Raw genomic sequence first — 16,422 nt, 5'->3', positions numbered from 1 at the left:
ACATCTCATACAGGTATACACAAATATTTCATAGAATCAATGACGTTATCAACTGTAAGATGCATAATCATTTTATGTACCACAAGGAATGAAAACTCACTGTCAACTGTAAGACATCATACAAATAAGATGAACCCCAATTTCAGAAATGTTAAATAGGTACTTCTTAGAATTGATGAAATATGCTATACAGGCAATATCTGTATTTAACAGTTTAACTGTAAGATTTTCTTTTTCCTTTAATTGTATTCCATCTCTCTCAAGTTATAGAATGCATGTATTTTGCCTGAAGAACATTGATAAAACAGAGAAAGAATTCTTTGAGAAAAATTAAATCATGGAAAATGTGTTTCAATTACAGAGATACTATGGTAGATGCTGTGTTAATACTATAATTATGGATGTTATTCAACCGGAAATCCAACAATTATACTCTGGATCCAATACCACCTTTCTATCTATTCTTACAAAACATTTCCCCTTTTCCTTTAAAAGGAAACAAAAATGTATGCTTTTGACATGTATGTTTTTATATGCAAATACACAGATAGGAGAATATCCAGCATCTATGGACTCATAATAAAAATGTCCTTGTAAAAGGCTGAACTTCAAAGGTAAAAAGTAGAGATGCATATCTATAACATAACAGCAATTATTGTCAATGTTTACATGTGAGAAATGCATTTGTTATTATGCCCAAGAACACTGAAGGTTTTTGTCCTCAGTGTGGAAGAAAAACTATCTAATGTACTACAGGAATGTCACTACAGAAAGTAAATAGCAAAACTTACAAATACAAGTTGCTTTTATATTTATAATCGCACAACAAACATCTTACCAAATATATTTAATAAATGCTGTTTTTACTGTTTGCTCCCATTAAACTTCTTTTCATTCTAAGTCGAAGTAACACCGTAGATCAAGGTAAAACTTTCATTAAACAAATTTATTTATTAAAATGTCACTAAGTGTAACTGTTCTTCCATGATGCAGCCATTGCACAGGAAAACGGAGCAGAGAACAATTAGCAGATATAAAAATTATCTATTTATTAACCATTTCCAAAAAGTAAATAATAGTTTGATTATATCATATCAATCTCAGATAGCAGCATACAAATTTTGTTCCAGCATGGCTGCCTAATACAAAATGTAAAACTTGAAAAATTCTACACCACTCACAATTATTAACTTGAAATAGACTAAAGACTTAAATGTAAGACTGGAAACCATAAAACTTCCAGAAGAAAACAGAAAAAAAAAACTCCTTGACATGAGTCTTGGCAATGATTTTTTTGTATATGACACCTAAAGCACAAACAACAAAATAACAAGTGGGGTGTTGTTTTTCAAACTAAAGAGCTTCTGCACAGGAGAAGAAATGATTAACAAAATGAAAAGACAACCTAGGGAATGGAAAAAAATTTGCAAATCATAAATTGATAAGTGGTTACTATCCAAGATACGTAAAGAATTCATGTATCTCAACAGCAAAAACCAAATAATGCAATTTTAAAAGGGGCAAAGGACACGAATAAACATTTTTCCAAAGAAGACATACAAACAGCCAACAGACACATGAAAAGGTACTCAAATCACTAACCATCAGGGAAATGAAAATAAAGCCACAATGAGCTATCACCTCACACCTGTGACAATGACTATCATCAAAAAGACAAAAGATAACAAATGCTGGTGAAGATGTGGAGAAAAGGGAACCCTTGTGCACTACTGGTGGGATTTAACTGGTACAGCCACTAGGGAAAGCAGTATGGTTGTTCCTCAAAAAATTAAAAATAGAATTACCATAAGATCCAGCAATTCTACTTTTGGGTATTTGTCCAAAGAAAATGAAAACACTATGTCAAAGATATACCTGCATCCCTATGTTCACTGCAGCATTACTTACAATAGCCAAGACATGGAAACAAGTGTCATGAAACTGTGGTACACACACACACACACACACACACACATAATGGATTATTATTCAACCATAAAAAAGAAGGAAATCCTGCCATTTGGACAACATGAGTGGACCTGGAGGGCATTATGCTAAGTGAAATGAGTCAGACAGAGAAAGACAAATACTGTATGATCTCACTTATATGTGGTATCTTAAAAACAAAACAAAACAGAAAACAAACTCATAGAAAAAGAGCTCAGATTTCTGGTTACCAGACACAGGGAGTAGAGGTTGGGAGAACTGGATGAAAATGGTCAAAAGGTACAAACTTTCAGTTATAAGGTAAATAAGTACTGGGGATGTACAACATGATGACTATAGTTAACACTGCTGTATGGAAAGTTGTTAAGAAAGTAGATCCTGAGTTCCCATCACAAGGAAAAAACCTTTTTTTCTTTTTTTTTTCGTATGTATATGAAATGATGGATGTTAACTAAACATACTGTGGTAATCATTTCACAGTATATGAAACTTAAGTTATTATGCAGTACATCTTAAACTCATATAGTGCTGTGGGTCAATTATATCTCAATAAAACCGGGGGAAAACTCATAGAGTGCTGTGGGTCAATTATATCTCAATAAAACCGGGGGAAAAGACTTGAAAAATTTAAATAAATTTTTCAATTCAAATACCTTTTAATTAGTGACCATTAGTGGGTTACATAAAGTAAGAAATAACATGCTAAAGAAGAAAGATATTTCTTGGCTAGAAATGTAAGAAAAATAAACCACCCATTAGTTTATTAATTAATCTTCCACATTGCAAATAATAGTAGGAATCCAACCTGGTATATACACATTGGCCAAAGAGGAGAGGCAGTCACGCCCAGGAAAAAATTCATGAATCAGAGTACTCAGGTGTTTACAAAGGGCCAAAACCATCTGTTAAGTTAATTAAGGCCATGACTGAATTATAGGCATGTAAGAAGCATGTGCTGAGCCAGGATCCCTTTTAAGAAGGAAAATTTTCGTGCAGAATTTACACATATTATTAACAGGCTATCTTATTTTTAAAACATAAATGATTAGTGCTGAGATAAATATCTCAAATTCTAAAAAATACTACAAAAGTACAAAATGGAGAAGCTATGGCTCAATGTTCATATGAAAAAGGCTAAGGAGTTTAAATGATTAAAAGCTTAATCTAAAATAATGCAATCTTTGACTGTATTAGTAGAAACATCATATGCAGATACAGCAGGTTAACAGTTTTCATCAATTATTATACCACATCTACAACACTAAACTCAGAGCTTAATATATCATTTTCATTGAAAAAAAGCAATGAAGATTCTTTCCAGAAGAGAAGCATACCAGATGGAGGAGGGTTTTGAAAGCAGGTCAAGTAAGAAATTCAACAAATATGTACTAGATGCCTACGACATGCCAGATACTGTTCTAGGGACCAGGAACTGGGTGCTGGACAAGCCAGACAAGGCTCCTGCTTTCATCAAGCTAAAACAAGGGTAGGGGAAGACAGCTGAAGAACTGGAAAGACACTGGACTGAATGTTGACTGTTTACTAACCATGTGATGATATGTCATTCATTTAACAGTACTTGTGCCTCAGTTTCCTTAGCTGTAAAAACAGAGGAAACAAAGCGCATACCTACACACACTTTTGAAGAACCCTTAGCAGTACAGTATAACTTTATTCAAATATCTGCAGTGCTGTCTTTGTGTGCGTGTGTGTGTGTGTATGGATCTTGTTTTCTTTATTTGATCTCCTGGGCCACTTTTTTTTTTTTTTAATTGGAGTATAGTTGCTTTACAATACTGTGTTAGTTTATACTGTACAGCAAAGTGAATCAGCTATACATATACATATATCCCCTCTTTTTTGGAGTTCCTTCTCATTTAGGTCACCACAGAGCATTGAGTAGAGTTCCCTGTGCTATACAGTAGGTTCTCATTAGTTATCTATTTTATACGTAGTATCGATAGTGTATATATGTCAATCCCAACCTCCCAATTAATCCCACCCCCCCTGCAGTGCTGTCTTATGGAAGAATCAGAAGGGTTCTATAGAGCTCCAGAAAAAGAGAGAGGATCATGATAGCTGGGAGTGATAGGGACATGAGTTGATCCTGGTTGGAGAAAAATTTTTAAATACTTGGCTCTTTACAGAAAGAAATTTATCCATATCCAAAATACAGAGTAGTTGTAAAGCCTAGAAACACATATTATTTTAACTTGACACAATGAACTCCTTGATTACTTCTGCAGCAAACTGAAAGCTAAGGTTTATCAGAGCCACAAATTATCTGAGGCAATGCAAATAAGGACAACCCACTGAACATATCATGTCATAGAGTGGTTCTCAACTGGGGGCAATTTTGTTCCCCAGGGAATATCTGAAAAATGTCTGTAGACATTTTTGTTTTTCATGACTGGCTGGGGGGCAAGAGATGCTACTGGTGTCTAGTCGGTAGACGCTAAAGATGCTGTTGAACATCCCACAATGCACAGGACAGTCCCCTACAACAAAGAATTAACCATGCCAAAATGTCAGTAGTGCCAAAGTTGGGAAACCCTGATGTAAAGTATCTCTAAACCATTCATTATGTACATTTGACTGTTTCCAGACTTTATGGGCACTGTAGTTGGCTCTTCATTAGAAGTTTTCAAGCAAAACCTACAAGACTGGCATCTCTGTGTCTGTTTAGCTCATCATGCTTCCCTGGCATTAATAATGTGCTTGGCAGCTAGTGCAAATTCGATACTTCCTATATTTGTTGTCAGACTGTTCACTCACCAGGCTTAAGAGGGGTAAGATTCACCTTAAGGATCATCCAAATTGAAGCATTTTCTTATCCTAAAAAATTATTTCATAGTAGATTTGATGATTATTTTCCCTGATAAGAGTATCAGCCAGAGCTTGGATGGGAGGGTAGTTTGGGGGAGAATGGATACATGTATATGTATGGCTGAGTTGCTTTGTTGTACACCTGAAACTATCACAACATTGTCAATCAGCTATACTCCCATATAAAATAAAAAGTTAAAAAAAAAAAAAAAAAGAGTATCAGCCAGGAAGCCATCCCTTGGCCATTATGTACAAATACACATACATCTAAAATTTCACAGACTTCCCTGGTGGCACAGTGGTTAAGAATCTGCCTGCTGGGCTTCCCTGGTGGCACAGTGGTTAAGAATCTGCCTGCCAATGCAGGGGACACGGGTTCGAGCCCTGGTCCGGGAAGATCCCACATGCTGCGGAGCAACTAAGCCCGTGTGCCACAACTACTGAGCCCATGTGCTGCAATTACTGAAGCCCGCACCCCTGGAGCCCGTGCTCCGCAACAAGAGAAGCCACCACAATGAGAAGCCCGCGCACCGCAACAAAGAGTAGCCCCTGCTCTCCACAACTAGAGAAAGCCCGTGCGCAGCAACGAAGACCCAACACAGCCAATCAATAAATAAATAAATAAAATAAAATAAAATAAAAGTCAAAGTTCTAACTTTCCAGAGGATATTTGGAATGAATAAATAGGTCAATAAATAATTTTTAAACAGTTTAAGTCATTTTCTAAAACTTTTTAAAAATGAATGTCAAGTTAATAACATTTAAGTAGCTATTATTTATGTTTATCTCCAATTAATTTATACTTGGATTGAAATTTTCATTTTTTTAAAAAATTAAGTACTTGGCATTACAAAAACTAAAGATAACTTTGCATTTTATTTACTAAAACATGACTGCCATGCTCTTTTGGCTATAATTTTTTGGGCTAAATAATCCCAAAATATATGGTGTAGCAAACTTCTCTATTTGAACATCTAAGATAAACAATCCTCAGAAACAATGGCTGACAACTGGATCAGAGTGAACTAGAACTGTATAAAACTAAAATATTTTACTGACTGAGGGAACTTGGAAAAAGAGATGTATGCCAGGAAGAAAGCTGTTTAAATTATCTTTTAAGTGTGAAGTGGCTAATTTACTATTAAAACCAATAGGTGACAACATGCCACATTTTCATGTGAAATGACATGATATGACTATAATGGTAACTATACACAGAAAAGTCAAAGAAACCAAGGACTTTTCTGAGGTAGTTACAATGGTCATACATACAGCCACAGAAGCCCACTGCCATGCAAAACAGTGACTGGTTGGCATCTGATCATGTGAGCGACAGCAGCCAAAAAGAATAGAAAATAAGAAGCAGGGCTTCCCTGGTGGCACAGTGGTTGAGAATCTGCCTGCCAATGCAGGGGACACAGGTTCGAGCCCTGGTCTGGGAAGATCCCACATGCCATGGAGCAACTGGGCCCATGAGCCACAACTACTGAGCCTGCACGTCTGGAGCCTGTTCGCAACAACAGAGGCCGCGATAGTGAGAGGCCCGCGCACCGCGATGAAGAGTGGCCCCCGCTCGCCACAACTAGAGAAAGCCCTCGCACAGAAACTAAGACCCAGCACAGCAAAAATAAATAAATAAATAAATTTATAAAGTTCCTACCAAAATTCTTAAAAAAAAAAAAAAAAAAAAGAAAAGAAAATAAGCAGAAGACAAAGCACTACCAATCAATGTCAAGAGTTGCCATGTATAATACTCCTGCTATACATGAATACCAAGAAATGACTTCTACCATCTTCTAATTGTCTTTTTAAATTGGTTCTATATGAGTTTCCAAATTAAGAGTATTAATCTGTGAGAATGCTTATTTGAAAATATCTACTTTTATTAAGTTTAAACAGAGTCAAACTTTAATATCAAAGTGCCTATAATTTTAAATGTTCAAAGTATGTTTAATGAAATATGAAATATTATTTTGAATATAAACTTTAAATTTTATTTGTAATTTCCTGTGTGCAATATTCAGCATCCAATGGGCAAAACTGTGCATTAGTAGGAACATTCACTCTAACCCAGGAGTCAGCTTCCCTTACTCACCCCCAAAAGATGAGGAGCTAATCAAAATATTTTGATTCATAAGGAAAAATTAAAGGAAAAAGAAACCAAAAAAAGAAAGAAAAAGTGACATTCATTAAGATTTTAACAGCATTTTGTTAGAAAATATCTCTAAGAAAAGTAAGTTAAACTCACTGAAATAGTGGAAAACATACATCATTAACTAGTATTGCAACGATATTGCAGTATTCAACATACCACAATACTTACTGAAAAGAAAGGTCTCATTTGATTTTCTAGAAAAATCAAAACAGCAAGAATGGGATAAAGACACGGAAAACGCAATTGCAAGAAGGTGGAATTCAAAATTCATGATTAATCTTACCGGTGCCATTCGTATTGCTGGGTGCGCTCCACAACCCTGGATTGCTTTATGAAGTGTTTCACCAAACATATTTCGAAGTTCAACTGAGTGACAATATACGGCATCAATCTTAGGCCACCAATCCAATGCAGACTGGAGAAAAACAGAGACCATAAGAAAGGAAAAGTCCAAATTTGCATGAGTTGTATGCTCTGGTAATCACTGTAGTTTTATGGTTTATCACTTTGTGAGAAACTTCCTAAGACCATGCAAACACACACTATGATTTCCAAAGTCTTCAAGTAATGTCTTTAATTCAAACACCAAACCATACATCTATTTTAAAATATCATAATGAACATGAAACAAATCGCTCACTACATAAGCGTGAGCATTTGAGACTGTCTTTTCTCACTGATAATCTAGTGAATCTGAAAAACAAAGTTTTTAGAGAGCTAATTCTGTAGGCAATCTTTTTCTTTTTTATAAGTTTAATGTTTTACACATTTCAGAAACATATGCATATATAGTATATATTTTCCCAAGGCAAGGATGCTATTATCAGTTTTAAAAGAGATTAGTGGTTCAACACAGTGTTGAAGGAATATGTGATAAACCATTACTTATATGCCTACAGACAAACAACAATGATAATTACAACATGAAATTAGTAAATGAGATAAAGCTATTAGTAAACCTATAATCTTAAATTGATATGCAATGATGGCACAATACATGAGAAGATTAATGATCACCACAAAGACAAAATGATCATAGCTAAATATTTTTTTAAAGTAATTATTTTATGTAAATATTTTTCTACAGTTTAACCTGTTTTTTTAGCTTTGATTCTAGTTTTTAGTGCCTATTTTTTTTTAAAATTTTATTTATTTATTTATTTAGTTTTGGCTGTGTTGGGTCTTCGTTTCTGTGTGAGGGCTTTCTCTAGTTGTGGCGAGCGGGGGCCACTCTTCATCGCGGTGTGCGGGCCTCTCACTATCGAGACCTCTCTTGTTGCGGAGCACAGGCTCCAGACGCGCAGGCTCAGTAGTTGTGGCTCACGGGCCCAGTTGCTCCGCGGCATGTGGGATCTTCCCAGACCAGGGCTCAAACCCGTGTCCTCTGCATTGGCAGGCAGATTCTCAACCACTGCGCCACCAGGGAAGCCCTTTAGTGCCTATTTTATTTGAAAGTGTATCTTTTACTTTTACTTTTAAATGAATTAATTACTATATTATGAAAAATGACAATTATGAAAATCACTAAAACTATTAAGTTTGTCTATCAGTGAATACAAAAATGACTGGATGAATTTTCACTACATATAGAGAGCATGCAAGGAATAGGATGACTTAAAATACAGGCTTCCAATTTATAATACTCCTGCTATAAGAAATACCTGAAAGAACAATTTGAAACACTAGATAAGGGGATGTGATAGCTTCACATCTTATTCCCAAGTTCCTTCTAATTTGAAACTAAGCTAATTAAATTCTCAACATTTAATTTTTTTAGCCATAACTCTCAGAATATTTAGAGTAGCATCAGGTTATATTACCTAAACCCCAAATTTTGGATTACAAACTCTATTTACTGGATAGTATACTACAAAGCCAATTTATAAAATACAATCAATACTGAACTCCATTTATGAAAAAACTCCTAAGTTATGAGGGAAGAAATACTTTTATTTGGATAGTATGATTGTTTCTATTTTTCTCTCAAACTCTTACTTTATTTACTTCCTAACAAATGATCAAGTTTTATTAGTTTCATTATATAATGAATTCCTTAAATGTTAGTCAATTTGGTCACCTGACTTGCACAGAGCAATCAATGCACCTTGATTTCCATATATCTACTAATTTATACAGCTTGTGTTAATCAGCTTAAAGTAAGACTGAATAATCACAAAATGCTTTGAGATAAGGGTCTTCCTCACTCTACTGACCCTATAATATCTTGTCAGAAACTGCTGAACTAAAGACATATGCATCCCATGTAACATCCTATCCAAACTACTATGTCATTTTGATAGCTGTTGGAATTGTATCATGGTACCAGGTATACCCTATTAAATAACTTGATTTTAACTTAAGATTTAGTTATTTTCAAAATTTCTATTTTTCATAATATATAAAATCATTCATTTTAAAGTAAAATTTAAAGATACACTTTCAAATAAAATAGGCACTAAAACCTAGACATCATGTAGTTGGTAAAAATTTTAGTGTTCCAAGCAGTTATTAAATGTGTCCTTTCTGAAACTAGTCAATTAAGGTAGACTTATTCTTTCTTGTCCTTGAAAATTCTAAGTTCATTGCCAAACAAATGGCAATACTTTCATAATATAAGCAAACCATGTGGCAATTCTTCAAGATTATTTCAATAAATTTCACATGCCTTGGAAATAATTTCTTCAACCAAACCCTCTCAATAGAATGAGATCATCTCATTCTCAATATGTGAACTATCCATAAGTAAACTACAGTAAACTGCCATAAGGAAAAAACAATACTAAGTACTATACCAGCTATAGCATGTTCCACTGATGGGAGAGATATTTGGTTCATATATGTATATATTATTCCTTTAATTCCCCAATTATAACAACATATCTAATCTAACCTAAAGGAAGCGTATAAAGATTAAGCACATAACACATATCTTTTAACTACAATTCATCTCTTATGGCATTCCGTAATAAAAAAGGTGATGGTACTACACGTACCATTTTAGAAACTGATAAAAGCTTAAATTATAATCAAATTCAAATAGTGACTGGGTTTTCAGATTTCTTAAGAAGAAACAGTGGACTCTTTTAGACCTAAACACAGTACTTATGAACTGAATATGAGTATGTTTCACGAAAGCAAAACAAAACTGCAAACATCATTACTGCTTCTACATACACCCCCAAAACCACATCAGTAAAACATTTATCTAATTTGAGAATGTGGTAATTTTAAAAAATCTGTGAGCTGGCTGAAAAAGCAAGGAAGAAGAAAACTTATGAGGTGTACTGAACCAAGAATCATTTAAAAGGAAATCTTACACTACAAATAAATTTAAGATTAGGAGTCCAAATATCTAAGAAAAATTTTATGTGATTTCAAGACAGAATATTTCCATAATATCTGCATTAAGTGAGATTCTATAATAGTCAATTCCATAAATTTGCATATTTACTTTATACATAGTCCTTTTCAATCAGAAATTACTTCAGATTCAATATCTCTTAGCCTCAAACCAAAGGAAAGAAAAACCCTAACAAGAAACAATTTATCAAACAATCTATTATAATAAAGTATCATTATCTAAGGTCCAACTTAAAAGATATTTTATAGACTCAAATTTATGTTCCTTTTCAAGCTAGTCATTAAAAGGTTACTAACACTTAATATTTTAAAAGTTAGTCAATATAGGTTTTTCTTTATAAAAATAGATTTCATATTTATGTGGCCTCTGATACAGACACACTCCACCTTCACACATGCAGTACTCATTAGAGTACAGAAGGATGCACAACCACTTCACCATATACATTGAGGCATGCATGAAGTACCACTCCAGGCATGCTTTAAACCCACAAAGGAGCAGCTCAGCCACTTACAGCAGTGCCAAGTCCATGCTTGAAAGTGCTCTATATATTCAATTGTAGACAAAAATATTTCACAATTAAAGTAACTAGCCACAGAGTATCAAAAAAGTATACACTTGGGTTTATTAAATACAAGCTTTAAGCATTTATGTAAACCATCCACTCTAACAAATAGAATGTTTTTAGTATTATAAACCAAAGGAGAAAAAAGTAATAATATTTTATTTCTGAATTACACATAAACATGAAGGGTAAAAATCATTGCTTTTTTAAACTAATGGCCTTGAAAGTAAACCTTAAGGGTACAGTGTCTTAGCTCATTACACTGGCAAAAGCAAAATAAAAATTTTTCTAAGTTTTTAATACAAACATACCTTATCTGCAGTATCAGATTCATTAAACTTTACCTTTTGCAAGAAACTGTAGTTAATGTTACTTCTACCTATAACTGATCCCCAACTGAGAGAGGAATCATTCCCTCAGGCATTTTTAGTTATTCATAGCATCTGGCGGCAGAGATGGGAGAGGAGGGAAGTGGCACAAATGGTATTTAATGAAATGAGGACCAAGGATGCTAAATGTCCTACAATGCACAAGGCAGTCCTGTATTGTAAAGATTGTCCTGACCAAAAATGCTACTAGCACCCCACTGAGAAAAACCAAATGTGTCACTACATAGCTTTATTAATAGTTATTATTCCTCTGCAGGAATGGATAAAAGAAAATGTGGCAGAATTTGATATAGTTCAATACATCCAAGGCAAATGAAGGTGAGAAGGATATTTTTAACTCACTAGAGACACTCCTTTAAAATGAAATTTGATTATAAAGAGGACAAATATACCTAAGTTATCAATGATTAAAGTCCTTTTTAAGGGAGGAAAACAGGAAAAAGTTGAACAATTTACACTTACGTGTGAATATCTAAAAATGGATAAAAGTGGAGCTATGGTAAATAACACTTGAAAACCTTCAAAATATGATCAGAAGAACAGAATTTTTTAAATCCACGGTCCAAATCTAATACGGTTACTATCTTTCTACTTGATGTACGCACATCAGAGTCGAAGGTTTCACAAGTACCTTTTAATGAGTTTGCTTATTTTGTCTGATATGCTTTTATATCATGTAAACACCTCTAAGTGTTAATGTTTCATTTGTTTAAGGAAGACTAAAAAGTGCAATCAAATATGGTCCCACCATTTTTTTAATATACATAATGGGCTACAACATAAATACTGCTACTTTTAACTTAAACAGTAAGGTGACAAGTCAGAATGTATCAAATGCTGGGAAAGGGCTAAGAGTATTAAAATAATATGTGAAGAGCTTTGGGATGAAAATGTTAAATTATATTTTCAGTGGCACTGTTCTCAAGGGCTTCTGATCCAAATATCTTTTAAGTTTAATCTTTCCAAAGGATCCTATTAACTCCACCTTCCTCAATAAGGGCCCTGAGGTCAAGATTAAATATGAAAAATACAATTGTATATCAGTTATTAGATAGAATCATGTGTGAGAAATCTTCCTATATCATACATCTAAATTCAAAATCTTTTGTAAACCAAAAACGTCTTTCTTAAAAAGAAATAAAAAAGGAGTAAAGAAAAAAAAATTTTAAGTAATTTAGCAATACCTTTTGGACTTACATTGGTGATGATTCGATGGAGAGAATTTACCAGCACATAGTGAAATGTAGAAGGGGAATTCTGAGCCAGGCAGATCTACAGAGGAAAGAAAAAAAGTGATTATTACTTCTATGAGAAAAATATATAGTAATATATATGAGGACAAAAGGAACAACAAAAAGAAAGTTTTTTTAAAAATAGAATAAATTTTTAAGGTCTTGAAATTAACTTTAACGTATAATAACGAGCAATACTGATAAAGGTGTAATCTATTCATTTTTCTACTCTTTTCACATTTAAAAGGATCAACAGCATCAGTAAACACAATTGGATCAAAGCCAATGCTCTCACCTTAAAGTGTTGGTTGTTGTGAGGGCTTATACGAAAGCAAGAAACAAGGCAGTCAATCATTAGATCCACATCTGCAGGCTGACTGCCTCTTGAGAATGGTTTACTTGGATTAAAAAGCAGGTTCTATGAAAATCCCAATAGAAAACAAAAGCCTTTAAACAGTCATGCAGTATTTTTTCTACTAGTATTCAATAATAACATCATCCACACAGATGGCAGTAACATTTAGTTCCCAGACAAAACACAAAGCACTAATATTGCGGTTCATCAGTCTGACAAAATTCTTACTATACCATATATGGTTCCTTTCAGGCCCAAATTTCTACATTATTTTAAACCCAAGTCTGAATATTTATGCTAATTTAAGAAAACGGATTCATTCTGTGTTTTCTTCATATTCTAAGCCACTTTATGTAGCCAGAGGAACAGTAACAAAAGCAGGTCCTAAGAACTTAATAAAAGAAGACTCAGAACTTCTGTGTTGCAATGATCTTTGACAGTGATCTAGTATACTATTTATACTACAAGTTTATTCTTCATTTAACGTTTTTTAAGTTTGTATAAGAGAAACAATAAGCATGTTACCTTAAGATCAACCACCATGGACTGAACTAGTAAGAAGATGACAGAGTTATCTTCCCAATTGATGTAAGTACTTGCTTTACACAGTTTGACACAGGCGACTGCAGCACTCTCAGTCAGCTGCCTGCTTCCTCCGTGGCCGGCAAGTGCTTTTCGTAGACTGTCCAGAAACAACTTCTACAAAATTCAAATACAGCAATTAGATAATATGTGAAGTTTCTTAGATTTCAGACTTACTTAATAAAGTAGCAAATTAGCCTCTAAAAATTATACTCTAGAAATATATAATTGATATATTGATATTTGTGGTTTTAAATTTCATAATTTAAGTAGCTGTCATCATTTAAATGTTTCTTGAATCCAAAAAAAGGAACCTGTTCTTCCCTTTCTTTGTTGAATTATTAAAGGAACATGAGAAACCATCCTTCCCAAACAATGTAGTTGACTTCCCAACCCTGAATTTAGCTGATCAAATTCTCTTTTTTATATTATCTTTAATTTCTAAATATTATACTTTCTTGGTTACTATCTCAAATTGTTCCATCTTTATCTAAAACTCCAGGCTATATTCAAGCTTCAGCCTTCTAACTAAGGATATATCTAAGGCTGTTCTACTGTTCTAAATTCCATTCCTCATAGAAAGTTATGCATTCTTGTGATCTCAAGCCCTCTCTACAGCTCATTAACAAATTTCTCCCTTTGGCCTTACTCCTAACTGAAAATAATACATCTATACTTACACACATTCTCAAATATAACATGCCAAAAGCTAAACTCACGCAACAACAGCAGAATATACATTCTTCTCAAACACACAAGCAACAATTTCCAGGATGGACCATATGTTAGGCCACAAGTCTTAATAAATTTAAAGAGATTAAAATAATATATATAATCTTTCTGATCACAATGAAATGAAACTAGAAATCAACAGCAGAAGGAAAACTGGAAAATTCACAAATGTGTAAAAATTAAACAACACCCTTGGTCAAAGAAAAAAATCACAAAGAAAATTAGAAAATATCTTGAGACAAATCAAAGTAAAAATACAACATACCAAAAATTAAAGAAAACAGTGCTAAGTGGAAAACTTATAGCTGGAAACTCTTACATTAAAAAAGAAGAAAGTTCTCAAATCAATATGAAATAGAGAATAGAAAAACAGGGGAAAAATGAACAAAATCAGAAGTTGGTTCTTTGCAAAGGTCAAGAAATTTACAAACCTTTAGCTAGATTAAGAAAAAAAGAAGACTCAAATTACTAAAGATCAGAATTGAAAATGAGGACATTACTGTTTTTACAGAAATAAAGATTATTACACTATGAAAAATTATACACCAACAAACAGGATAATCCAGACAAATGGGCAAATTCCTAGAAACACACAATCTACCAAAACTGACTCATTAAGAAACAGAAAATCTAAATAGACCTATAACTAGCAAGGAGATGAAATCAGTAATAAAAAACCTCCCTAAAAAGAAAAAGCCCAGGATCAGACGGCTTCACTGGTGAACACTCTATCAAGTATTTAAAGAAGAATTAACACCAGTCCTTCTCAAACACTTCCAGAAAATTAAAGGAGAAGGAACACTTCCTAACTCATCCCACGAGGTTAGCAATACTCTAATATGAAGGCCAGACAAAAACAGTGCAAGAAAACTATGGACGAATTTCCCTTAAGAATATCTATGAAAGAATCCTCAACATGAATTAGCAAACCAAATCCAGCAGTATAGTAAAAGGATTATATACCATGACCAAGTAGGATTTATTCCTAGAGGACATGAATGGTTCAACAACAAAATCAATCAACGTAATACATCACATAAATAAAATGAAGGGAAAAAAATCATCACCATTGATGCAGAAAAAGCATTTGGCAAAATTCAACACCCTCCCATGACAGAAGCACTGAATAAGCTTCCTCAACATGATAAAAGCTATATATGAACAACCCATAGCTAACATCATACTTAATGGTAAACAACTGAAAGCTATTGGTCTAATATTAGGAACAAGATATGGACGCCTGCTTTTGCCACTTCTATTAAACATACTAGTGGAAGTTCTACGCAGAACAATTAGAAAAAGAAAAGGAAATGAGAAAAGAAAAAGAAATAAAAGTCATCCAAACTGGAAAGGAAGAAGTTATCTCTGTTCTCAGATGACATGATCTATATGTAGAAAACCTTGAAGATAACACACAAACACACAAAAAGCCCGTTAGAGCTAATAAACAAATTCAGCAAAGTTGCAGGATACAAAATCAACACACAAAAGTCTACTGCATTTCTATACACCAGCAATGAACAATTTAAAAAGGAAATTAAGAAAACAATTCCACTTATGAAAGCATCAAAAAGAATAAAATACTTAGGAATTAACTTAACCAAAGAGATGAAAGACTTGTACAATGAAAGCTATAAAACAGTGCTGAAAGAAATCAAAGAAGATATAAACAGAAGCACATCCCATGTTCATGGATTGGAAACGTAACACTGTTAAGATGGCAATACTATCCAAAGCACTCTACAGATTCAATGTAGTCCTTATCAAAACCCCAATAGTGTTTTTTGCAGAAATAGAAAAACCCATCCAAAAATTCATATGGTATTTCAAAGGAAGCCAAAAAGCCAAAACAATCTTGAAAAAGAAGAACAAAGTTGGAAGACTCAAACTTCCTGATTTCAAAACTTACTACAAACCTACAGTAATCAAAACTCTGTGATACTGGTAGAAAGACAGACATATAGACCACTGGAATAGAACAGAAAGTGCAGAAAGATATCCTCGAATATATGATCAAATTCAGTGGAGAAAGTACAGTTTTTTTCGACAAAGAGAGCTGAAAAAACTGGATGTCCACATGCAAAAGAATGAAGTCAGATCCTTCCCTTACTCTATATACAAGAATGAACTCAAAATGGATCAAAGATCTAAACAACTAAAGCTATAAAATCCTATAAGAGAACATACAAGACAATCTTTACAACACCGAATTTGGCAATGATTTCTTGAAATGATACCAGAAAAAGCACAAGCAACAAAAAATAAACTGGACTTCATC

The 16,422-nt window shown here is 33.6% G+C and overlaps 1 protein-coding gene across 4 annotated transcripts in view; it reads right to left on the bottom strand.

Annotated features, from left to right (window-relative positions):
* Nucleotides 1-16,422, bottom strand: part of NF1 (neurofibromin 1) — a 250,231-nt gene that overhangs the window by 154,803 nt on the left and 79,006 nt on the right. For all 4 annotated transcript variants that reach the window (XM_061176469.1, XM_061176470.1, XM_061176471.1 and 1 more), the window contains 4 exons: nt 13,356-13,529; nt 12,771-12,893; nt 12,441-12,515; nt 7,212-7,343 (listed from right to left, as the gene is read on the bottom strand). In XM_061176469.1, the coding sequence (XP_061032452.1) occupies nt 7,212-7,343; nt 12,441-12,515; nt 12,771-12,893; nt 13,356-13,529 (504 nt within the window). The remainder of the gene's footprint in view (nt 1-7,211; nt 7,344-12,440; nt 12,516-12,770; nt 12,894-13,355; nt 13,530-16,422) is intronic.

Source organism: Eubalaena glacialis, chromosome 19 (genome assembly GCF_028564815.1).
Source record: "Eubalaena glacialis isolate mEubGla1 chromosome 19, mEubGla1.1.hap2.+ XY, whole genome shotgun sequence".
In the NCBI taxonomy this organism is placed as follows: Eukaryota; Metazoa; Chordata; class Mammalia; order Artiodactyla; family Balaenidae; genus Eubalaena; species Eubalaena glacialis.
The sequence above is the reverse complement of the archived record's forward strand: the minus strand, read 5'-3'. Positions and strand labels throughout refer to the sequence as shown.